Consider the following 24073-nt stretch of genomic DNA (forward strand, 5'->3'; position numbering starts at 1 on the left):
CCTCCCAAAGTACTAGGATTCCAGGTGTGGGCTGCTGTGCCTGGTCTAGGAATACATTTTTAATATTTTACTTCTTTTTCATGATTCTTAAGGTCTCTTAACTTTATAACTATGTTATCCGTCTTCATTTAGGCTAACTATATCTTTTATTGGTTTTTTCCTTTAGTACTATTTCTTGTATCTTATGTTATCTTCCCTCTTTGATTTATTAATATTATTTTTGTTTCACTGAGTAATACCTGTGAGTAATTTTCCTCCCAGAAAGGGTTTGTAGGTGCTAAACTTTTAGTCTTTGCATATCTGAAGGTATCTTCATTTTGTCTTCATTCTTGAATGAGAATTTGGGTTGGATTAGAATCTTCAGCATTTCCAAATTCCCACTCATTCATCTGTCAAATGCCCCTTAAGAAGCAGCCTGTGAAGCAGCTTTTGGTAACCAGCCAGCCCGGGACAGCTTGGGAAAGCCTGGGGTGGGGAGCTTTTCAGACAGGAGAGCGTCGAGTGCTGGTCCTGTGGGAAGGAGCTGAAGAGCGATGGCTGCTCCCCAGGCCTGGCCGCAGTGTTTCTCTGGGAGGAATGGATGCTGGGAGGACGCTGGCACGGGAAGCTGCTGTCTGGTTCAGTAGCTGCACATGTGATGTCAACTCTAGGAGTCCTGCAGGAGTGGGAGGAGCTGCCGTGCACATCCCTGAATTCAGACGGAGTACCCATGAGTTCCAGGCCCCTGACCAGTGCTATGAGGAGGAGGGAGGCTGGAGGTGCTTGCACAAAGGTGTGGATGGTGGGGCAGCAGAGGTGGGCTGGGCCCTGAGAGCCACAAGCAGGGGTGAGTCCTCACCTGGGAAGAGCAGCTGCAAGTGGAGGCTGGGGCCATTTGGAGGTCAGGATCAGGAGTGGTGGCCTTGCTGCCCAATGGAGTTGGGGTCTGGCGCAGGATGTTCAGAAGTTGACAGTGAACATTTAGGAGCTGTAATTGACAGATCTGTGATAACCCAGGGCAGCCCAGTTACACAGTCTGTGTTGTGTAGGGTGTAGGCCGTGCCCTGCATGAGCACAGTGGGCCCATACACTCCCTGGTGATGCTTTATGGTTGTTTTGTTGCCTTCACCCCACAAGTGTGCCAGATCCTGAGTTGGTTTCTCTCATCAAAAGATAGTTAAATTTGACAGTGACCTTACAATATGAATTGTTAGGACTGGGTACTAATGATGGACTGAAGATGAATATTATAGTACCACCTGCTTCCTTTTTTGGATAAAAGTTAAGAATCGATATCCCAAGCTTGTGGAACTTGCTCTGCCATTGTCTCTGTGGGTTGAGCTCCTCTGTTGAAATGCAGGACCACTCAGACAAGTTCCTCCTTCGAGTCTTCGTCCTGTTGTCTACGTAGGTTAGGTTAGTTCACCAGCACAGAGCCAGCTCGTTTATCATGTGGGATCCAGTAGCTGTTGCCATGCTTGTGTTGTGTTTGGTGTCTGTGGTGGGCATTTGAGGTGGGGGCCCTCTCCCGACTTTGCAGCTACTGTTGTGGATCTGCCCATCTCACCTGGCACATGCTGGAATTTCCCTTTCCAGCATGTTTGCTTTGATTATATCTATTGAAATGTAATGGTGTTTTTTTTTGTTTTTTTTTTTTTGAGACAGGGTCTCATTCTGTCGCCCAGGCTGGAGTCCAGGGGCATGATCATAGCTCACTGTGGCCTCGAACTCCTGGGCTCGAGTGATCCTCCCATCTCAGCCTCCCAAATAGCTGAGACTATAGGTGTGCACCACCATGCTTGACTAATTTTTAAAAATTTTTTGTAGAGACAGGGTCTTGCTATGTTGCCCAGGCTGGTTTCAAACTCCTAGTGTCAAGCGATCCTCTCACCTTGGCCTCTCAAAGTGCTGAGACTACAGGTGTGAGCCACCATGACTAGCCCTATTGAAATATAATTTTAATGTCTGAATCTGATAATAAAACTCTGGAGCTTGTGTTTATTATGTATCTTGGGATTTGTTTCAGCTCATTTTTTAGTAATTCAATTTTATTTTGTTTAATGAAAGTGTCAGGCTAGGTCAGACAGGAAACAATTGACCATCTCCCCATGGATGGCTTGCAGGACCCTGATTTGGGCCCTCCTGGGGCATGGGAGCTCTAGTGGGAGGGAGCGAGAGCTGCCACATGGAGCCACCTTCCTAGTTTTCCCGTGCTCACGCGTGGTCTTCTGTCCCAGCCTTGCCTGCCCATCACGGCACACCCAAGGGTGCCTGGTGGTGGTTGCTGGATGCTGTGTCTCAGTGCCTTCAGGGAAGCCTGTGCCAAGTTTATCAGGGCAGAGCTGACGACTCAGCCCGTTGTATCCCTGGAACTGGGGCTCTCTTTTCAAAGCAATAAAATTTATGCCGGCGCATGGAATAGAAAGTGTCAAGACTCTGAAAGGGTGCAGGGGTGGCGAGTGCCCACGGACTCCCAGCTTCAGCTCCTTCCCTCCCAGCCCCTCACACTTTCCAGAGCGAGCCTGGCAGATACACATGTGTGTTGAGATCTGTCTGCTCCTGTTTTATTTTGGTTTTATTTAAAATTTTTCATTTTGAAATAATTTTAGACTTATGCAGAAGGGTTGTAAAGGTGCTTCCCTAGTGATCACGTCCTCAAGGGGCTGTAAGGGTGGGAAAGGCCTAGTCCTGGCATAGGCGTCAGATGTGACTGCGCCATCCAGGGAGATCTCTCCTCGTCGCAATTTGGAAACGTGCTTGTGTCGCAGATGCTATGAGTTAATCCGGGTGAAGATGGCTGTGCAACCTTGTCTTCTCACAAAGACTTTCCTGTCCTGGTTGTGTGGAACCCTGGTGTCCGAGGAAAGACTAAGCAAACTTTATGCCCTGCAGAAATTCCATCTCGTGGCAGGACACACCCAGATAGAATCGAGCGGGGGAGAGTTACACTGGGAACGGTGTCAGGTAGGGGAGTACAGGACCTTGGGGGAGGCTTTTGGCACCTTAACCTGGGGGGGGGTCTCATGTTTGTACTTTGTCTACTTTTATTCATTCATCAGATGTTTGTTATGCGCCCACTATGTGCCAGGGACGGTGTTAAAGTGCTGTTGGGACTTCCTTGTCCACTGATATAGAAGGAGGAAAAAAAAAATCCCCACCATGCCTCCCCCCCCCCAAGAAGTCCTGAATCCTTGGGAGAAATCTTCCTTGAAAGCAGGCAGTGTGGGGCTCTGGCTGGCCCCCCTGGGCGCTCTGGCTGGCCCCTCTGCAGCACCTGTTCTTCCCTGGCCCCATGTTGCAGAGCCTGTGGAGTTGATGGCTAGCACTGCCGCTGAGCCCATCCCAGGAGATCATGTGCGACACACAGCGCCCTGCTTCGAGCTTGTCTCCCATTTCCTGCTGTGTTGTCAGTGTGTTAAATATGCCATGGTTTGGTAGCTCCCTACCCTCCTTTTCGATATTGGAAGATGAGCACGTGTGAGTCCCTGCTAGGTAGCAAACAGTAACGTTAGCTGCTGTCTGCTGAGGCCTCCCAGTGTGGCAGATGTGGCTTGTCCAGGAGCATTCCGTCCTTTTCCTGGTAAGACCCAAGGTGTGAACAGGAATGTGTACATGCTGCATACTGCGTGGTGGGTCCACATTGTCTCCAGGGGATATCTGGGCGGAGGGCAGCCTGGACAGGGGAGGCTGAATGGGGAGTAGCAGCTCGGGGACTAGCATAGCGCTGGCCTTGCCCCCAGGCTTGTGTCGCCGTTTTCAGGAAGAAAAGTTAGTCTTTGGTGAAGAGTCCTGTTGTGCGGCTCTATCTTTGGCTGAGGTCAGCCTCATCTCTGCTGTCTCCCTGGCTGTCCCTGCTCCCGGAAGACCCAGCCAGTGTATGTCTCCCTCCTCGTGGCCCTGCCTTCCTCATTTGGCCTCCCTACTAAGCATGGTGGCTGATGCAGGGTCAATGCCTGCCCAGTGTGTGTGGAGCTGGGAGTGCCCGGAGACCCTCCTTCTCTTTCGTGTTCATTCAGGCACCGTTGCGACAGCAAAGTCAGAATCAACAATGCTTTGAGGCTGAGGTGTGGTCACGCTGCCAGCCACTGGAGCAGCTGGCATGAACAGTGTTTCCTGGTGGACACACAGCCTGGTCTGTTGTGTTCAAACTCGTGGAGCACAGCAAACGGGCAGAGAAGAATGTCAGCAGCAGTTCTCTAGGAGGACAGAAAAATAACATTGACTTTAAGATTTTTTGTGTGTGTATTTATTATTTTCCTAATTTTCCATAGGGAATAGGTTATTTTGTAATTGGGATAAAGCTAGCATTCTGTCATGGAAGAGACACATTTGGTGTGCACTCATAATTTCATGGGAACATTTACGGCTTCAATTTATTTAATCCTAATCAGTGTGAACTGCACGCCCTGTGTGTCCTTGACCTTGTGCTGATTGCCCTCTCATAGTGTTGTCTCTGCCGCACGGACTTGGTAGCCACCAGTTGATCCTGTGTTTTCCTGTCTGATAGAGTAAAGCCCCCGTTACCACTCTCCTTTTTGGTCATTTCCTTATATGTTATTCTAGACAGACTTGGGATTATTTTGTCAATATGCACTTTAAAATCTTTTGGAGAAAATTAGGGTTGTGCTCTGTGTGTAGATTTGGGACAATATGCATCTTTGTATTAGTTGTCTTGTCCAGGGATGTGTACTGTCCCTCCATTCACCAAGGCTTTTGTGGGTCTTGGTCGGGTTTTAGAGTAGATGTGTTTTGAGAGGACTGAAAGTCTGACTTTTGCATGAAAAGTGCCATGAAGGAGATGTGGTGTGTTCTGAACGTGGGGCTGGTGCTGCTCACACACCGATCAAGTGGATTCTTCTCTAGGTTCCCTATGAGACACTGAATAAACGCTTTCGAGCTGCTCAGAAAAACATAGACCGGGAGACAAGCCACGTCACCATGGTGGTAGCAGAGCTGGAGAAGACCTTGAGCAGCTGCCCTGCCGTGGACTCTGTGGTTAGCCTACTGGATGGTGTGGTGGAGAAACTCAGCGTCCTCAAGAGGAAGGTCAGTTCTGCTCTTGGGCCATCCTTCCTCAGCCAGGAAGGACACCCAATTTGTCTTGAAAATGACCTGCCTTCTGTGGAAACTGGGGCATAACTGGCCAGGAAATCCTAAGATGGAGAGATGAGCTGTTATGGTGGGAATGTGGGGAGGTACAGTGTTGGGGCCTCCTTCCGTGCTGTGTCCTGGTGCCACTATTAGGCTGAGCAGGCCAACTTTCTGTTCCTGTAGGGACTATTGTCTTGGCTACAGAAATGTCCCAGGCCCAGACAGAAGGGAGGCCAGGATTATTATTTTTAGAATTGTGCCTCAGAATAGCATGTGGGGTTTGTTATTGGGACTAATCTGCCCACTGAAAACAACTCAAAAATTGGGATATTTTAGAACATGTTACTGAAAGTATCATGTTTTATCTAGAAGTTATCTAGAATATGCAGCACAGAGATTCAAAAAATGAAAGTACATAAGAGAGTAAGAGAGAATAGAACAGAAACTTCCGTTGTTTAGCCAGAGGGTGGGGGTAGGCAGAAATGGCATAGGGAGAAGGACCAGGAGATATTCAGAACTGAATAAAGTCACCAGTTCAGAATCCTAAACAGAATAAATGAAAATAAATCTACATAGGATTTTCTCACAGCAAAACTAAAGAAAACAGAGACAAAGAAAAAAATCTTAAAAGCAGTTAGGGGGGAAAGATCACTTCCAAAAGAGCAACAAATAGCCTGCCAGCTGACAGCAATTGGAAGCCAAAAATAGTGGAATGTACTGAAAGAAAACTAAATTTTCTTTCAGTTTTCTTTTAGCCAGAATCCTAGATATGCGCTAATACCTAGCCATTAGCCATGTGTGCTATTAAAATTTAAATTAAATAAAATTAAGAATTCATTTCCGCAGTTGCATTGGCCATACTTCAAGTGGCAACTATATTGAACTGTGCAGGTATGGAACATTTCTATTTAGTTTTAATTTTGAACAGCATTGACTTTAGAAAAACAGTAGAGTTTAAAAAGTCACTTTATAATAATAAGCAGTAGGGTATAACAAATTTAAAATTGTATGCATCTGACAACATGCTTCAGAATACATAAAACAAAAAATAACGCAACTGAAAAGAAGATGCAAACCTACAACGTGGTAGATTTTAACATACCCCTGCCAGTAATTCCTAGATCAAGCACAAACTTGCCTGGTGGGCATATGCAGAACACTGTTCCTTTTATTCTATCATACAGTCCCATGATGTCCCCAACTTTTATTTCTCCTTGCTTTTTGCGAGCATTCAGGGTTGTGGCAGCCTGCTTTCCCATGGGGCTGGGGCTGCGGAGGTGTGTCCCCATCTGAGTGGGTCTTTGTTGTGTGTGCGTGGCTCAGGCTGTGGAGTCCATCCAGGCTGAGGATGAGAGCGCCAAACTGTGCAAGCGTAGGATTGAGCACCTCAAGGAGCACAGCAGCGACCAGCCCGCCGCGGCCAGCATGTGGAAGAGGAAGCGCATGGACCGCATGATGGTGGAGCACCTGCTGCGCTGCGGCTACTACAACACAGCCGTGAAGCTGGCGCGGCAGAGCGGCATCGAGGTGGGTCAGGGAACGTGCTTGAGGGGCAGGCATGTCCCGGGGTGGCTGCACAGGAGCCACCCGCTGTTTCCCACCTAGCATGCGCCTCTGTGCCCTGGTTAGCAGTTTCCTCATCAAGTTTCATGGCCCCGCCCCCTGCATGTACACAGTCTCGGGTTTTAGCTTTTTGAAAGAAGGAAGTCAGTATCTAAAAATGACAATAGGTGCTTCTCATTTGCTTTTGGTCGTTTAAACTTGCTCTAATTAGGAAAATGTGGAAAGGGATTTTCCCCACCTGATACCTGCCTTTCCGGCAGTGACACACTTAGGCATGTTTCTGTCACTGCTTTATTATTGTGGGAGCTTTGGGTTTATCTCAGATGTGCATTTTCCTTGCAGCTGTTTTTTTTCCCCTAATTTTTTTTTGTTGCCCAGGGTAGAGTGCAGTGGCATCATCATAGCTCACTGCAACCTCAAACTCCTGGCCTCGAGCAATCCTCCCACCTCAGCCTCCTGAGTAGCTGGGACTATAGGCATGCACCACCACACCTGGCTAATTTTTCTATTTTTTGTGGAGACGGTGGAGATGGGGTCTCACTCTTACTCAGGTTGGTCTTGAACTCCTGGGCTCAAGTGATCCTCCCACCTCTGCCTTCCAAAATGCTAGGATTACAGCATGAGCCACTGTGCCCGGCTGAGTGTGTTTTAGTGGTACCAATGTTACAGCTATAGAATTAAGCAACCTTCTTGCCTTCAGAACATGTTCCAGCTGAGAGCTTCTGAAAGAAGCATGCTGGGTGGTATTGAAGTTGTGGCCTCTGCCCTCCTTGCCTGGCCTTTTCTGACTTAGCTGCGACTTTGAGCCCAGGTAGCCGGGGAAGGCCCCTCTGTTGTCGGGCAGTCACCCACCACCGTGGGGGGCCTGGGACAGTTGGAGCCTCCCAGGCCAGCATGCATGCCTGGCCCTCTGTTCCTGTCCAGATCCCTCTGTTGGTGCACAGCCTGACCCATCTTGATGTAGGTGATGTTAACTGAAATGACAATATTTGGAAACCTCTGGTGGCAGAGTCTCTGTGAGAGCAGTGTCCCTTCATGGTCCTAGGTCCTGGGCAGGACACTCCCTAGCCCTCTCCTGTAACTGCCTGCTATGGCCTCTCCCCCCACCCAGCCATGTGCCTAGCAACCACCAAGTCTGCTCCCACCATGAGGCTCCTTCCTCATGTCAGCCAGCCTCCCCACTGCACCCCCCTCACTGCGGCCTTCCCTCTGCACCCTCCCCACTGCATCCTCCCGTCTGCAGCCTCCCCACTGCACCCTCCTCGCTGCGGGCTTCCCTCTGCACCCTCCCCACTGCATCCTCCCATCTGCAGCCTCCCCACTGCACCCTCCTCGCTGCGGGCTTCCCTCTGCACCCTCCCCACTGCATCCTCCCGTCTGCAGCCTTCCCACTGCACCCTCCCGTCTGCTGCCTCCCCTCTGGCCTTCCTGCTGCACCCTCCGCTGTCTACAGCCTCCCGTCTGCGGCCTCCCCTCTGTGGCTTCCTCAAGCCCATCTTGGCCCCCTCTGTCTAACCCAGGGACCCTATCTCTTATAGCTTAACTCCCACCATTTGTATGTGACTGCCATCTGGGGTGTGATGGGCCTGAGCCCTGCCAACCTTAACTCCCACATGGGCATCTGTAGGGCCTGCCTGTCTGCACTTGCTGTGCTCCCTGGGCCTGTGTCCACTCTGGGCACCCCCACCCCATTCTTCCCTCGCTATCAGACTGACCTCTAAGAAAGGTGAGCTGGACTCTGCTCCTCAGCCACCTATCCCTGCCCTCCTGCTCCAGCCCAAGGCCTTTGTCCCGAGCCTCACTCAGGCATCTCCCCAGAGCAGCCTCCCCTAACCACCTCTGGTAGAATGGTGTCCCCTTCCCTGTCTGTCCCTGTCCCAGTGTGCTTCGAGGTGCTTTCCTGCTTATGTCTGTGTCCTCTGTCTCACCCACCAGGAGGGAACTGTGTGTGGCTCTTTTTGTGTTCAGGTACACGATGCCCTCTGGGGGGAGGAGCCCCACTGAGACCTGTGCAGGTGTTGGTGTTGCTTCTGAGGCTGCCCTGTAGGGTGTGGTGTCCCCCGAGTACAAGCAAGCTGACACGTCAGGGCGAAGCACCCATGGTCCTCGGTCAGTGACCAGGGCTAGTGTTCCTGGACACACAGCCTTGACCACCTTCTGGTGTCTCCACACACAGACATACCCTCTGCCCTGGCTCCTCGAGGGCTCTGGTGTGCACACCTGATGTGCTTGTTCCCTGGCCTGGGTCATCTCTGTCCTGCCTCTGCTGTGTTGCCCGCCCGAGCCCCTGTGGCCACCAGAAAGATCCCAGAGAGACAGAGACACGGAGGCTGCGCTGATGGAGGATACACAGTTGGAAGTGGACATGTGGGCAGCAGACAGGCCAGGAGCCACCTCTTGGAATTTAGAGCAAAATCGAAAAGCAAAGTTGGAAAATAGGGAAGAAAACAAGACTTAAACTTTGTGAGGAAGACCCAATGTTTGGATTCCAGAAAAGAGAGTAAATTGTCAAAGAAACAATATCAGAAAACACACCTGTGAGGCATTAAAGTTCCTTCTCCCCACTTAATCAGTGGGGAAACTGAGGCACAGGAATGTGTGTATAGTTGTGGTGGCAGTCACACAATGGCACTTATTTATGTGTTGAGGGCAAAGGACAACACACTAAGGCCCAGAAGGACTAGGGAACTTGCCCAGATTCCACAGCTGGGAAGTGTCAAAGCAGGGCTTGCACCCGGCCAGGTGGCTCCTGGGCTTGGGCACCTGTCTAGTGTCACAAGGCCACTGAGGGCCAGTCAGGTTCCACCCCAGCTCTGTTCTCCAACCTCCAGGCCCCAGCACACCCCCATGGCCTCCTCCCCTCTCTCCAGCGAGGGTGTGCCACTGTAGGAGCCGCATGGTGACCTGTCTGGCCTTGCCATGGGCAGTTGGGGTCTTAAGCCATGTAAGGTCCCATAGTCCACCCTGGCTCCTGAGGAAGGCCTGGTGCCCCCAGGGGTCACTCATAAGGACCGTGGGCGTAGACTGCTCTTGAATGGGGCTGGCCTGAACTCTCACTGCCAGCCTTGCAGTGGCTGGTGAGGCCCAAGAGGGGGGCCTGGGTCACCTTGGAAGAGCTGGCCCTGGACAAATGGCTCCCTTTGGTCCAGGGATGGGTGGGCTGCTCTCCTGCCACCACAGCTGGACTCTGGGCACCCAGCCTGTGCTCAGCCACTTGCAGGGTCTTGATGCCAAGCCTGTGGGTTGCCTCATTTCTTTTTGTTTTCTTAATAAATTACTGGTTTTAACTGCTGCAATATTAGCCATAATGTGCTTTTTTATTATGCATTATTCACTTACTGTTTATTTTGAAATGGAGGGGCTGCCGGGAAGGGGGTGATGAGGCCAGTCCACATGTGTCCTCTACTGGCCCAGGTCCCCCATACCCCTGCAACAGGCTCAGCCTGGCTCCCTTGCCTGGGCGGCTGCTGTCTACGTGGCATGTGAGCCCCACCAAGCTTCCCAGTCCTCATGGGCCGTTCTGTTTCCAGGACCATGGGGAAGTTCGGCACTCTCGCTCCCAGGGTTCCGGGCTATCCATGGACTCCAGAGGGGTCTCCATGAGCACGGAGCTTGGGTGCGGACTGGAGGTGTGCTGTGAGCGGTGGCAGGAGCTGGGCTGGGCCCTGCAGAGGCTGGGCGTCGGGGTGGCATGGGGTCCTGAGCCGGGTGGTTCTAACCGGAGCCACCTCCTTCCTCTAAGGACCTGGTGAATATTGAGATGTTCCTGACAGCCAAAGAAGTGGAAGAGTCCCTGGAGAGGCGTGAAACAGCCACCTGCCTGGCCTGGTGCCATGACAACAAGTCCCGGCTTCGGAAGATGAAGGTACGCGGGCTCCCCCGTGGGCAGGGCTTCCTGCTGGGTTGGAGGGGGCTGTGCCCCCAGCCCTAGAACCAAAGTGCCCTCCCCTGTTGCTTTGCAGTCATTTGGTTTTGGTGTAAAGTGGGGGTTATTTGGTTTGCTGGTGGTTTGGTGGTGGTTTTCTACTTTGTAAGTTAAGACCCTGAAAAGTGTACTTCCTTCTGCATTAGGGCTGTGGACTGGTGTTCTGGCAAGGGGTGGGGTGCAGGAGGCTGGCTGAGTGTAGGCAGCACGTTCAGGCTGCTGGGCTTGGAGCCGGGAGGTGGGTCGGTCCCACTCCACCTGGGCCTGCTCTGTGGTCCCCCAGCACTGAGAGACATGGGAAGCTGGTCGGAAGTCCTTGTTCTCGTGAGGCTGCAGAGCCCTGGGCTGTGGTGTTCTTATTGAATACACACTTCTCTAGAGAGCACTAGAGGCTTGAGAAATAGGCTCTTAAATGTAAACTACAGACTTTAAACCTGCTTACTAAAAGATATTGTTGCCTGGAGCTTGCAGAAATATTTTAAGTTATATCATCGAGCCCCCACCTCCGTTAGAAATACTGTTTTCTGTTCTCTAAACTGAGCACTACTACTCTTACATAACGCTGGTTGACCTTGTTGGGGTCATATAGTCACCAGTCAAGAGGGACCCTCTCTGCCACTCAGATGGGATGAAAAGTACAGCAGCCTGTGGCTCCCCGCAGAGAGTGAGGATCTTGGTATGGAGACCCTAAAAGGGAGTCCAGAGTTGGTGTTAACCCACCCCACACAGCGCCAGCCACACTCCCTCCCAGAGGGATGCGCCTCGCAGTGGAAGCTCTCCCCAGGTGTTTTCCTATGAACGTCAGAGGGAAGGTAGGATCCCTCCATCTTGCGGGATATTTCTGTAAGCCTAGCTACCTACCAGACAACTGCCGGAGAGGCCTCAAGGCTGGCCCAGGCTGTGCCACACGGTCTACAGTCTGAAGGTAGCGTGGGGCCAGCCAGGTCAGAGACGAGAGTGCTGAGCACACGCCGGCAAGTGAGTGTTGCTTTGGTGTTTAAAGAAGTCAGGATTGAAAGGAATAAAAATAGCTGTCCCCAAGTGCGTCTTGAAGACTACCCAATGACATACAAACATGTCCATCGGGAATGTCAGCTGAACACAGCCGGATACATGATGTCTATGCAGTCGGTGTGCACACGAGAGCCAGGAAAGAGCCAACACTGCACTGACGGGTCCCTCAGGGCAGTCTTGAGCATCTAGATGGGAGAAGAAGCTTTTGAGCCATAAGTTTCAGCTAGTCGGAAAATAACTTTTAAAATGATGGGGTGCCAAGTTAGTATCTATTGGATTGACCTGGGGCTCTCGACCCCGCAGGACAGCAGAATCAGTGGTCTGTGTGCTGCACGTCCGTGGCAGTGCCAGGCCTGTCACAGAGCATGCACAGTGCAGTTGGTGTTGCACACTTTGTGATTGTGTGGACTCATGGTATTTGAGTCTGAATACCTAATTTTCACTACATATACATACTTACCTATTAGTCAACTATTTGAAAGTTACCCTACCAGAGCAAAGAGCTGTCATAACTAATAAGGGCTTTAAAGAGTCCATTTTGTAAAGCAGTAACCTAGCATTTACCCAAAGTACTGCCCTTCTAGAATGTCCACACAGTGGCTCCTTCCTGCTTTTCAGCAGCTGAGTGGCACCCACCAGTTGTAGAATCAGCAGTCATTGGGGGACCCCTGGGAGGCAGGCAGGGCCTGAGGAAGGTGTGACCCCGGTGGGGAGAGTAGACGGCCGACCAGAGTCTGTCCACTTATCAGTGGGGCCAGGGCTCGTAGAAGCCCTATGGGTGACCTTGTTCCTCCTCACTGGTTTGTACCAAAGCTGGCACACATGGAGTCAGGCAGACTCCTGCCCCAGCTTGGAGCAAGCAAGGGAACTCTGTGTCCAGCCTGCATACTCGTCTGCCTGAGTGCTGAGGGGTGGGCTGAGGGCATGGGGAGGGGAGGAGAGGGGGTCAGGGACACCCTCCTCCATCCATCCTTGCTCTGAGCACCTGTGGCATGGCATGTCTGAGTTCTGTTCTGGAAGGTAAATGGCTCTCTGGTGCTCCAGCTAGCTCCTGGGTCTGGGCAGCCCAGTCCACCCTCAGAGTCGCTGTTGTGGGTACCTGTGCGTCGGGGCATGGGGCCGGCAGGCGGGGTGGGCCAGGATGAAGTCCTCAGAATACTGTGTACATGTGGCGGAGGCTAAATGGGCAAGGACTTGTTATGGACAAGCTTCAAATTTGAGTTTTAGATGTTGGGGGTTGATTTATTTGCTTGCTGTGTAGAATTTCTGTTCATGCCATCTTGTGATCTGGAGGCTGTGCAAGTCAAAATGACAAATGAGGAGAACTGTTCTTATGGTTCTTACCTGTCTTATTCAAGTCACTCCATATATCCCATTTCTGGTAGAAAGCCCTGAGTATGCTCTGAAACCATGTTGAAGACCTTAAGGTTTAAATCATCCCTTTTGTAAAATCTAGCTTCTCATCCAAGATGGCAAAAGTTAATTTTGCTGCTAACCTCAGCCACAAGAATTTCAGCCCAGATTGGGTTGATACCACTAAGGTTTCAGAGTTAGCATGGGCTTCCATAGTGTTCACTGGGTCACAGGCAGAGCTCTTGAGGCAGATGCACCTTGGACTCAGTCCTGCCAGAGCCTAACCCCTAACCCTGGCCTTCACACCTCTGGCATAGCGCCCTCCTCTTGGCAGCCCCCAACCCAGCCCTCTCTCCCTCCTGCCCTTTAGGAGAACCGTCCCTCACCATCTGGACCTGGGCCTCAAAGTTGAGACAGGAGCTTAACCCCACGCGCTTGAGCCTGGGTGCTGGCTCTTATGCCTGGAGTCTTCTCCCCGGGCGTATGGCTCCTCACCCATAAGTCTTTGTTGGAGTGTTCCCTGCTCGGCGAGGCCTGGGGCTACCACTCCCCACTTGTAACTCTGCTTCAGGCTCTGCTGTGAGGCAGCACCCCACACCTGCACCTCTGGGCACTGTGTCCGCTCCACAGGTGTCTCCCAGCGTAGTCTCTGGTGTGGGTGGCATCCAGTGCCCACTGTAGGACAGAATGTTCCAAGGCCCAGGGGGATAAAGGAGCACGTTTAGGTGAAGAAAGCTTTTGGAGTGTGCTCATGTGCTTTTAGGACTGTGATGACATTCGAGTAGAACCCAGAAAGCCCCTTTGTCCTTGAGGAGGGGTTGGTGCCTTTCCTTCACACAGTCACTTGTGCTGTGAGCTGGGCACAGCCCCTGGCAGCCACCTGTAGCTCCTGCTCATGCTCAGGACACCTTTTCTGGGGTTCTGTAGCTGTCGAGTGGCTGTACCTGCTGCTTCTGCTCCCCCTGCATCCCCCAGGCCTGAGCTCCTGGATACGTCCTCAGTCATCAACTCTGGGGTTAAAACGTGGGGCTATCATACCCCGCTATGGCTGCGTGAGGAGGGACTGGACTCTGACTCTCAGAACCAAGTTGGTCCTGCTAGAAAGTGTCTGCTGCAGCTTGAAGTGGCAGTTTGGGTGTCCACCTGCCTTCCAGGGGCCTGTCTGAGGGGCTCAGGGCTTTGGTCTTGGGGTCTGCTGGTGGACCGGCATAGCACGTGGTGTGCTGTCTAAGCCCTGCTCTTGTCTTTGCCCTCAGAGCTGCCTGGAGTTCAGCCTAAGGATTCAGGAGTTCATTGAACTCATCCGGCAGAATAAGAGACTGGACGCCGTGAGGTAGGACGTTGCGATGCAGGCGCGATTTCTCATGGGAGGGCAGGACGCTCACTGCGGCCCTGCCTGCCCTGTCCCCTTGTGGTCTGGGTTCTAGGGGAGGAAGTACAGGGTGCCCCATGGGTTTTCAGTGTGACCGGCCCTGTCTGATCAGGCAGCGTGCTTCTCTCACTGTTCTTGGAGGGGCAGGGGTGAGGCCTGGAGCCCGGGCGTGCCCCCAACCAGGGTATGGTCACAAGTGGGTATCCAGGCCCCCAAGGCTATCAGTGAGCCAGCTTTGGCATCATGACCATCCACGTAAAACGTGAACACAGGGCTCTGGGTCCTCTCTTCTCGTTTGGGAAAATGCCATCAGCTCCTATAGCCCAGGAGCATCCCTCACATGGTTGGTCCTTAGTTTGGGGAATTCCCGCGTGGTCACCTGGAGAACATCGATGGCACACAGCACCCAGGGCTGCCTGCATGGGCACGTCCGAGTTCACTTGGCCTATCTCTGACCCAAGGGTAGCAGCGGGCTTGGGGCAGGTGCAGGGCACTGAGGCTGGCTGCCCACACGGCCTCAGCCCGCAAGGCCCTGGCAGTCAGGCATAGGGAGGGGGGCGCTGGCCGTCACTCCTGCCCAGCCTTACTGGGGCCCAGGGTGTTCCCAGCATGAGAGAGGCCAGGTGCTGACTTCCCACTCACTCTCCAAGCTGGGCGGCATTGGGCGGCATGAAGCCTCCCTGTGGTTGGCCGGGCAGGCTGGTCAGTTGGCGCTCTCCACATCTGCGGGCGGAGGCAGCGGCAGCTCCTCTAGTGCAGGGTCTTCTGGCTCATGTTTGTTGAGGCTCTTGCAGTGAAACCTCACACTTTGTGAGTAGTGTGGCCGAGACTTTGGGCTGTAAATGGGTGTGGCCACGGGTGCCTGGACATCAGGGGCTCAGCTACCCAGTGAGTCTGCCCAGGTGCACGTGCGCAGAGATGTGCTTGCCGGGAGGTGGGGCACTGCCTGTGGTAGCCGGCACCTGCCGCAGACTAGGTGGATAATGGCTTCCCACAGAGGGGCCATGTGGAGAAGCGGGAGTCTCGAGATGGGATGGCAGTGAGTCCTCAGGGCCACGTCAGCAGGGTGCAGGACTGCAGGGCCCAGGTCAGGGAGTCCGGGTGTCTGGACGCCTGCCCTGTGCCTGGCACAGGATGTGTGCAGCTGGTGGGCGGGGTGTGCCAGGCTGTGCTGGCTGCAGCCTGGGGGTGTTCCTGTAAGTCCCTGGGACAGTCGGGAGGCTCAAGAGCAGGTGGAGCAGGATGTCACTTTGGTGGATCCTAAAGCAATATGGCAAAATATATACAGGTATTGAGGGGCTTCTATGTTTCGTTTGTATTCTCACAAATGGAACCTGGCAAAGGTGCTTGTGCCATCAGGCAGGTCTCCTGGGAGAGGTGGGGTCAGAACAAAGGTTGAAAGGTTGGCACCTTGCATTGGGGCCAAGGACCCTGATGGGAGAGGTGCAGAGTGCAGGCGTCAGGCTGGTGCAGGCAGGGCTGAGGCGAGAGGGGAGGACCAGCTGGGTCCAGGCAGGTAGGACAGGTGTGGTTGGAGCTGATCATGTGGTTCGTGTCCCATGGTTGTCCTCAAGGGAAGGCAGAGAAGTTGGGCCGCAAGTCTCCTGAGGACTCTGGCTGGGCCCTCACGCCTGGTGCCTTATACAGAGCAGCATTCACCAGGTGAGCCTGCAGAGCCCTCCTGCTGGGGACAGTGGAGAGGCTGGTCCCAGCCTGTAGGAGCTGCCTGCCTGCCCACTGCTGAACTCAGTCCACGGGGTCACTGGCGCATGGGGCCCAACTCCAGGGCTGCGGCTGCCCGGCCCCGGGTCAGGGTGTGGTCAGCAAGGGTGAGGTCCTGCCTGGCCTCCTGCACCTGAGTCTGGAGCCGGCCAGACCAGGCTGTGGACTTCTGCCCTGCCCCGGGTGTTTGTGGGTTTGCCGAATGTGAAAGTATGAGCAACTGGTGATCACTTTTTAACATTTTTAATTGTTAATAAATGAGTAAGCTAATGCCTGACCCCAGGTGGCTGGGACATGGCATGCACTTCGCTGGCTTTGTGTAGAGGATGGCCTGTGTTGTCACAGGCCTGTGCCTCAGCCTGGCCGGGTGTAGTTTATGTAGTTAATCTTCTAGGTATTTTTGTCATACATGTTCATGTGTTTAAAGAAAAACTCTGTCATTGTTTGTTATATTGGCCGCGTGGTGTTTGTTGAGGAAAGGTCGTGGCTCTATCTCACCAGCTGTGGATGCACGCTGGGTCGCTTCCGCTTCATCTGCTTTTCCTCGTGCCTATGTGACAGCAACTGGGAGCAGCTCTCTGGCACTGGGGCTGTGTTTTGTTATTGTAAGGTCCAAGGAGTGTCACCTACCACTTTTCCTGTTTTCTGTTTCTGTCTTGGTGTCAGGATAGTGTCATGTGGCTGTCCAGCTTGGTTTTAGCAAGGTGGGAGACAGTGTGTCCTGCATTTTTGCTTGGTGGGACGAGAAATGTAAACCAGATCATGCACTTAGTTGATTTCATAAATATTGAACAGATGTAACCAAAGAGACTAAGTAAATTATCCCTTTTAACCAGGTCTGGGAAGAGATGAGATGGCCAGTTAAGTGAAACAACTCCATTTGGACCATATTCTCTGCAGTTTTTCAGGGACAAAAATGGTGGGGAGGGGAGATCAAGGTGTTTCTAGAGGCAGAAGCTGCACTGGAGCCTGCATTGGTAGCAGACTGATGAATTTAGTCTTTGATGAGAGAATTAGAGCGTCCAGTGGGGCCTCCTAGTGGATGAGACTCACGTCCATGCCTGCCCACAGCTCGTAGGGGTGCCAAGGGCATCTCAGGCCTCACCGGTCTCTCCCCACGCTCACCCTGTGGGGGGACAGCATGTGGGCCTGCTCTGGTGCGTCCTGAGCCCGGAATCTGTCCCACCCCCACTGCTCTTTTGGTGCTTCCGCCTGGTGGCTGCCTTGCTGTCCCTCAGGCTGCTCAGCCCCTCCCACACCAGCTGCAGTCCAGACCCACGTTTTCCCTAAGGCTGCCGCGAGCACCGGCACCTCCAGGCTTCGTCTCTGTCCCGTGCACGCCTTGTTGCTTACACAGCTCAGCGCCGACCTCATATGGGACGTGGGCCCTGATTCTGCTGCGTTGGCCCTGACTCCTGGGGCAGAGAGGCCATTTTGGGGGAGAAGGGCTCTGAGTGCAGAGGACATGGTAGTGGACCAAGGGCATATGTGAGGGCAGGTGTGCTCTCGGTACTGGCAGAAGGTGGTGACCACCAGTGCCCAGTGGCCTCACCCAGAGGGAGCACTTGGGAAGGAGTCCAGCCTTTAAGATGCGTGAGAACGGGCCGGGCGCGGTGGCTCACGCCTGTAATCCTAGCACTCTGGGAGGCCGAGGCGGGTGGATTGCTCGATGTCAGGAGTTCGAGACCAGCATGAGCAAGAGCGAGACCCCGTCTCTACTAAAAATAGAAAGAAATTATCTGGCCAACTAAAAATACATATAGAAAAAATTAGCCAGGCATGGTGGCGCATGCCTGTAGTCCCAGCTACTCGGCTTAAGCCCAGGAGTTTGAGGTTGCTGTGAGCTAGGCTGACGCCACGGCACTCACTCTAGCCCGGGCAACACAGCAAGACTCTGTCTCAAAAAAAAAAGATGTGTGAGAACGGGGCCTTTGAGGTGAGCAGGTAGCCCTCAGCACTGTCGTGTTCTGCCTCGGCCTCCCAGCTGGGCAGGAGCCGGCCTGTGTGCAGTGGCCACACCTGGTGTTTGCACACTCGGGGCTCAGAGGGCCTGGCTAGAGCTGCCAGGGAGTCCGTCTGTTCACCCGAGTGAGGCTGTTCTTTGTGGGGCTGTGCTGGGAGCCACTGCAGAGAGGGAGGGTCCCCTGGGGCCACAGGGTGAGCATCCAGGGCAATCAGAGTCAGGGCTTCGGCTTCCGTGTAAACTAGAGTTGCCTTAGAGGGCTCCAGGCAGGGGTTTTCTGGGTGGGATTCCGCGTGTGCTGCGAGTGCCCGCCCCAGGGGTGCCTGTGCGACTGCTCTCCCAGGCCCTGGTCCCCAGCAGGTCGACCCGGAGTGAGCTGCCTACTTTGTACCTAGGCTCTGACATAAAGACTGTTAGCTCAGATTCTTAAATTTGAAAATGCAAATTTAAATGTGCCAAAATGTTGTTTTTTAGACATGCAAGAAAGCACTTCAGTCAGGCTGAAGGGAGCCAGCTGGACGAGGTCCGCCAGGTCATGGGCATGCTGGCCTTCCCGCCAGACACACACATCTCCCCATACAAGGTAACGTCTGCGTGCCCGCCGTGCAGCTTCCTGCTGGCCCTCGGGGTTGAGGTGTCCATGTGGGGGGCTGGGGGGGGTGCCTGCCATCTGGGGTCTTGTCTGTAGCTGCTTCCACAGAGCAGGGCCTGTCCTGGCCACACACCCTGTCAGACCTGCCCAGCCAGCCGGTTCTTGTTTTATTGCCATCTTATGGATAAGAGATCTGTATCTGAAAGGTTCAGGAAGCATTTCAGCCTAGGAAGTTCAGCTGGGGGATGGGGAGAGGGTTTTCTCACCTGATTCCTTTGCCATTTCACCTTCCTTTTTCTTTTTCTTCCTGCAGTCCCTTAGTCAGAGTCAGATCGGCCTGGTCTGTGTTTCTCTTACCAGTATTTTGTATTTATCTGTAAATGTTGGAGCCTCTGAATCTCTGTGGCACTAGCAGGGATCTCAGGCTGTTTCTGCCTCCTTTGGCCATTCCTGGTTCCTGGGCGTTGCTCCCCTACTTGTCGTGGTCTTCCTCTTCTCTGCCTTAGGGTCACTGGTCTTCTGTCCTCAGCCCTGCTGCTGAGGGTCACCTGTTCTTTGACCTTGTGGGTTAATGTGGGGCCTCATGAGGATGTGGTTACGCACCATCACTATCCAGGTGCCCTGTGCTCTGACTCGGCCCTACTAGGTGGGGCCCCGGCTGCTCCCCTGTTGGGGCGGCTCAGCGGCATGGCAGGAGCCAAGCTCCCCATGTGCTCCCCCGGCTGGTAGCGGTTTCAGTTCCTGGGCAGGGAATGAAGTACAATCTCTTACTCATGGAGTTGGTGAAGTTTGTTCTCTGGGCCATGAAGCTGGTCTCTGTCAAAGGCCAGGGTGTTTGTCCTGTGGCCCCCACCCACCCAACGGGGTTTGGTGTGTCAGGACCACCCACCCAGGGGTGCCAGCAAAGCCTTGCGCAGACCCAGCCCCGCTGCCCACTCCCTATGGAAGGCTGCTGAGAGCTCTCTTGCCCTGACTGAATTCACATGGATCGGCGGCGTTTGGGACACATTATAATAAAAAACTACCATGTCACGAGGATCTTCAGGTGTCACGTCTAAACTTCTCAGATTTTAAATCAGCATCTTGTGTTTCTCCTACTTGTTCTGGAGAAGACTTGGTTAGAGGGGCAAGAAAGGCCGACTGCCTTTGGGGTGAGAGGTGTGGCTTGGGGGGCGTGGAACACGTCTCCTCCTGGAGGTGGCCTGACAGTGGCAGTGAAGAGTGAGGCAGGTCCTGCTGTCCCACCACGTCGGGAATAGCACGGGCATCCTCCAGAGCGGAGCCCGTCTCCTCTGCGTGGGGTTCCCCTGTGCGGCTGCCACGCCTACCCACTGCCTGGGATCCAGGCTGGCAGGATGCCAGGCGCAGCCCATCATGCTGGCTTCTTAACTGTGAATGACAGAGGGATTTGGCAACACAAAAAAGGAAAACCAAGATACACGCAGGAAAACCTTGGCTCGGAGGAGCAGGCCATTTAGGGTACAGAAAACTTAAAAGGAGAGTTGCAGCTGTGCTGTGTCTTGGAATCGAGGAGCAGAGACTCGGCACTGTTGAGGTTCTCACAGTCACCAAAGTAAGGAACAGGCCATGTCTAAATGGGTCTCTTTGTTCAGAGAAAGGCAGCAGCCATCAGAGGCCTGAAGGCAGAGGGTCAGGGGAGTGGAAGATACCAGGAGCTGTTACTTTTCACTGAGAACCTTCTGGACTGTTGGTTCCATCCTGTGTAGACTTCACTTTGATAAAAATAAGACTAAAAGCAACTTTTTAAAAATGTTGGAGTTACATGTGATGTTTTCCCCAAACTCAGACTAAGGAGCTCACTAAGAATGGCTCATGGCGCCCCTGGTGACAGCCTCTCTTCCCCAGTGTGGCATCTGCTGGCCAGCCAGAGTCACTGGGGTCTTTCTGGGTTCCTGTGAAGGTTTTCTTTCTTGCTTGCATGTGTGCTTGTGGGTGTGCTCCAATTTGTGCGCGCTCTCTCAGTCAAATCCTAAGATTTCTTAGGGACAGACATTCATCAGATTTAATTTTCTGTTCTGTGATGCTTTAGCCCAAGGAGGAGTGGCTGTTTTCCATCTAACAATCATTTCTCTGAAGTAAGACATTTCCCTTTAAACCTCATGCTCTGAAGCTCACTCTGGGCTGTGCTGTCCGTCCAGCCCATTGAGTCCATTTTATGTCACAAGGCCACCAGATCCACACATTCCAGATCATTTGATTCGATTCACATACAGGTGAATGTGAATGCAGAAAGCTAAGTCGACAGTGGTCCTGCAGTGTGTTTTAAACCAAGACCGTGGGGACCTCCATTTTGTGCTGACCTGCAAGGCAGAAGTGTGTGGGGAGGGGGCGAGGGAAAGGGAGCAGACACCTACCCCCAGCACAGCCACTGCCGAGAGCTGTCCCTCCTGGGCCTCCCAGGAGCTGCCCTGGAAAGGTTCCCAGCACGCTCTGCCCTCTGTTTTCTAGGACCTCCTGGATCCGGCCCGGTGGCGGATGCTGATCCAGCAGTTCCGGTATGACAACTACCGACTGCACCAGCTGGGAAACAACTCCGTGTTTACCCTCACCCTGCAGGCTGGCCTCTCAGCGATAAAGACACCGTATCCTCCCCCTTATGCTTAGCCCTGCTTAGTCTGGGGCTTGTGTCTTTGGTCACATTTTAAGAGTGACCCTGCACCTTCTCACTCTTATCCTCTGAAAACGTGCTGCGGCCCACTGCGGAAAGGTCCGGGCTCCTGCCTCTTGCTGTGCCTGCACAGTGTTGAGAGGAGCCTCAGACCCACGTGAAAAGGCTGTGAGAACCTGGACTGTGTCACCCCCATCTCGTAATCTCAGCTGTTGCTGTGGACACCTCATGTTGACCTAAAAGCAAATGTTTGCATATGTTCTGGCAGCTGGAACATTAACCATTCAGAGTAGTTTCCCCATTTGACTTCCAGGAATGCTATAGAACTTGAGTGGTCTGAACCCTCACTGTGCTAGGAGGGGGTTTTCTTCTCAAATTACCTTATAAGAGGTGGTCCTATCTTGGCAGAGAGGCAGCCACCTTCTCCAGAGAGCAACAAGACGCCAGGCCCCAGACACCGTGTGCATCTCCATCTGGATCTGATAGCTCCCTTAAGTGCCAGTCTCAGTCCCCTCTGGAACTGCTGCCTTGTGGCACCAACAGACCTGCTAGTTCCCATCTCATAGCACCACCATCTAATGCTGGGCATCTCAGCAGTCCCGATGTGTGGCAGGACTCGAGTCCTGTCGAGGAGTACTCAGTCCCTTGTGTGACTGGCCCTGTCCCCTCCCTGTGACTGACTCTGTCCCCCTGTGACAGGCAAGGGCCCAGAGGGTAGTAAGTGTCCTAGGATGACTCCTGGGACCCGGCTCTCTTGGGCTTTGAATCATGGCTCCAGCCCCTGGTTCTTCCTGTCTCTGTGGTACCCTGTGGGGGAGGAGTTTGTGTGTTTGCACGCTGCCTTTTCCTTGTTCCAGGAGAATGTTTCTCTCGGCTCCCACCTGTCTTGCCGAGAGGTTGCAGGGGATGGGAGAGGACATGTGGACGGCTGAGCTGGCATGGGAGGGGCCCTGGGGTAGGGTAGTGCTCTCACCTCTTTGTCCCCAGTCAGGCTCCACTGAGGCTGTTTTTTTCCCATTGAATGGAACATTTTCTTCACTGTAGAAGACAGCCCTGTGTGTGTTTTCTGTGTGGTGCCCGAGTGGCCAGGAAGGGCCATGTCTCACCTTGGCTGCCCTGATAGGCCCCAGAATCCTTCCTTAACCTGATGCACAGACAGTGCTACAAAGAAGATGGCAGTTCCAAGAGTCCGGACTGCCCCGTGTGCAGCCGCTCCCTGAACAAGCTGGCACAGCCCCTGCCCATGGCCCACTGTGCCAACTCCCGCCTGGTCTGCAAGATCTCTGGTGACGTGATGAACGAGAACAACCCGCCCATGATGTTGCCCAATGGCTACGTCTATGGCTACAATGTGAGGGGCAGGGAGTGGGCAAGGCTGGCAGGTGTCACATCAGGGCAGGGCTCTCCTCTCCCTACCTGTGCCTGGTACACCACTCTTAGCTGTCATTCGAAAGTGGGCGAAGGGGTGGGAACAACAGGTGAGCAACCCCAGGGTTTCTTTGACAGGTGTACCTTCAGGAAGTAACTTTGCATAAGATGGCTCATCCCCTGATAGTTCCTTATGTGGGTTTTTAGCGGAAATGGTAATGTATATTGTGGTTAGTCTAACGCATTTCCAATCTTATTTTTCAGTCTCTGCTTTCTATCCGTCAAGATGATAAAGTTGTTTGCCCAAGAACCAAAGAAGTCTTCCACTTCTCACAAGCCGAGAAGGTGTACATCATGTAGGCCCTGCGTCGCCAAGCACAAGCCCTGGGGGCAGGGGCCACTGCGGGCAGGGGCCAGGCCCCTCCTGCCCCAAGCTCCGCCTGCCGCAGCGTTTCTGTTTCTTGCGACCAAAGATCAATGAGCAACGATAAATACTCTTAGGAAGAAAGGAAATAAGATTTAATAAGTTTGTACGTGAAAACATTTTGATTGGTAGGATTTTGTAACATAAGTCAACAATTTGATGCTTCTGAAAAGTACTTTCAACTTTCAAAGGAAACGTTTCTTTAAAGACTGACCTAAACACCGAGGGAAACTCTAGAACATTTCAAAAATAGGAATCGATGGCTTTCCTCGTGTTTCTCAGTTTCCTCCCTTCTGCTGAAGATGAGACTTGGAGAAGGGCTGGTCCTTCACCAAATCACATTGGCCCTGGCACGGCCTGGGGGAGGTGGTGACTGTGGTGGTCTGACCTGCAGTGACCCAAGATGCAGTGCCAGGAGGGTCACTCATGACTTCATTCTAGAGCTGCTGCCAAAATGCCTGGTGCCACAGCCCGTGGGGGGCTGGCTTTGAAGACTGCCCCACCTGCCTTGTGGGCAGTGCCTGTGGGACTATCGTAGTGTGTGCATAGGTTCAATATCACATCTTTCATGCGCCGCCTTATTTCCTGCTTTGAGAATGTATTCACGTGGAAATCCACTGGACCGAGTTTCTGCAGAGGCCTTGCTGGATGGTTCCATAACTTTAGAGTCTAAATACTATTCATTACAGAAACTAATAGTTCAGTTGAAATAAGTACTGATGACTTTTCAAAACAAATGAACCATTGTAGTTTACACAAAACCATATTGTAGAGGTTTGTATTTAGCACTTATTTTTGCATGTTGATGTTGATTAGCTAATAAACTGTAAATGTAAAAACATGTTAATAAAAGGGTTTTCTATTTCTTCTTTCTGTGTGAGGCAGAAGCTACTGTGAATTTCTGACACTCTTGAGTTGTGTTCTCCCCTCTGCCTGGTCGACATGGCCACGTTGGGCCTGGGTTTGCCACACGTAGCCAAAGGAGGGCTCAGGGTGCGGCTGGAGACCACACCAGCCCAGGAGCTGCCCTGAGGGACAACGGCACCAGCATCTTGAGTCTTGAGGTCAGAGCTGGCTC

General features: G+C 52.9%; 1 protein-coding gene across 1 annotated transcript in view; it reads left to right on the forward strand.

The window, feature by feature from the left end:
• Positions 1-23864, forward strand: part of MAEA (macrophage erythroblast attacher, E3 ubiquitin ligase) — a 41453-nt gene extending 17589 nt beyond the window's left edge. The window contains exons 2-9 of the mRNA XM_045528320.1: positions 4843-5025; positions 6394-6597; positions 10376-10498; positions 14182-14258; positions 18457-18565; positions 21044-21177; positions 22359-22554; positions 22836-23864. Coding sequence (XP_045384276.1) covers positions 4843-5025; positions 6394-6597; positions 10376-10498; positions 14182-14258; positions 18457-18565; positions 21044-21177; positions 22359-22554; positions 22836-22931 — 1122 coding nt within the window. The 3' untranslated portion in view covers positions 22932-23864. The remainder of the gene's footprint in view (positions 1-4842; positions 5026-6393; positions 6598-10375; positions 10499-14181; positions 14259-18456; positions 18566-21043; positions 21178-22358; positions 22555-22835) is intronic.
• Positions 23865-24073: the final 209 nt, after the last annotated feature.

The sequence above is a fragment of the Lemur catta genome, chromosome 17 (genome assembly GCF_020740605.2).
Source record: "Lemur catta isolate mLemCat1 chromosome 17, mLemCat1.pri, whole genome shotgun sequence".
Classification (NCBI taxonomy): domain Eukaryota; kingdom Metazoa; phylum Chordata; class Mammalia; order Primates; family Lemuridae; genus Lemur; species Lemur catta.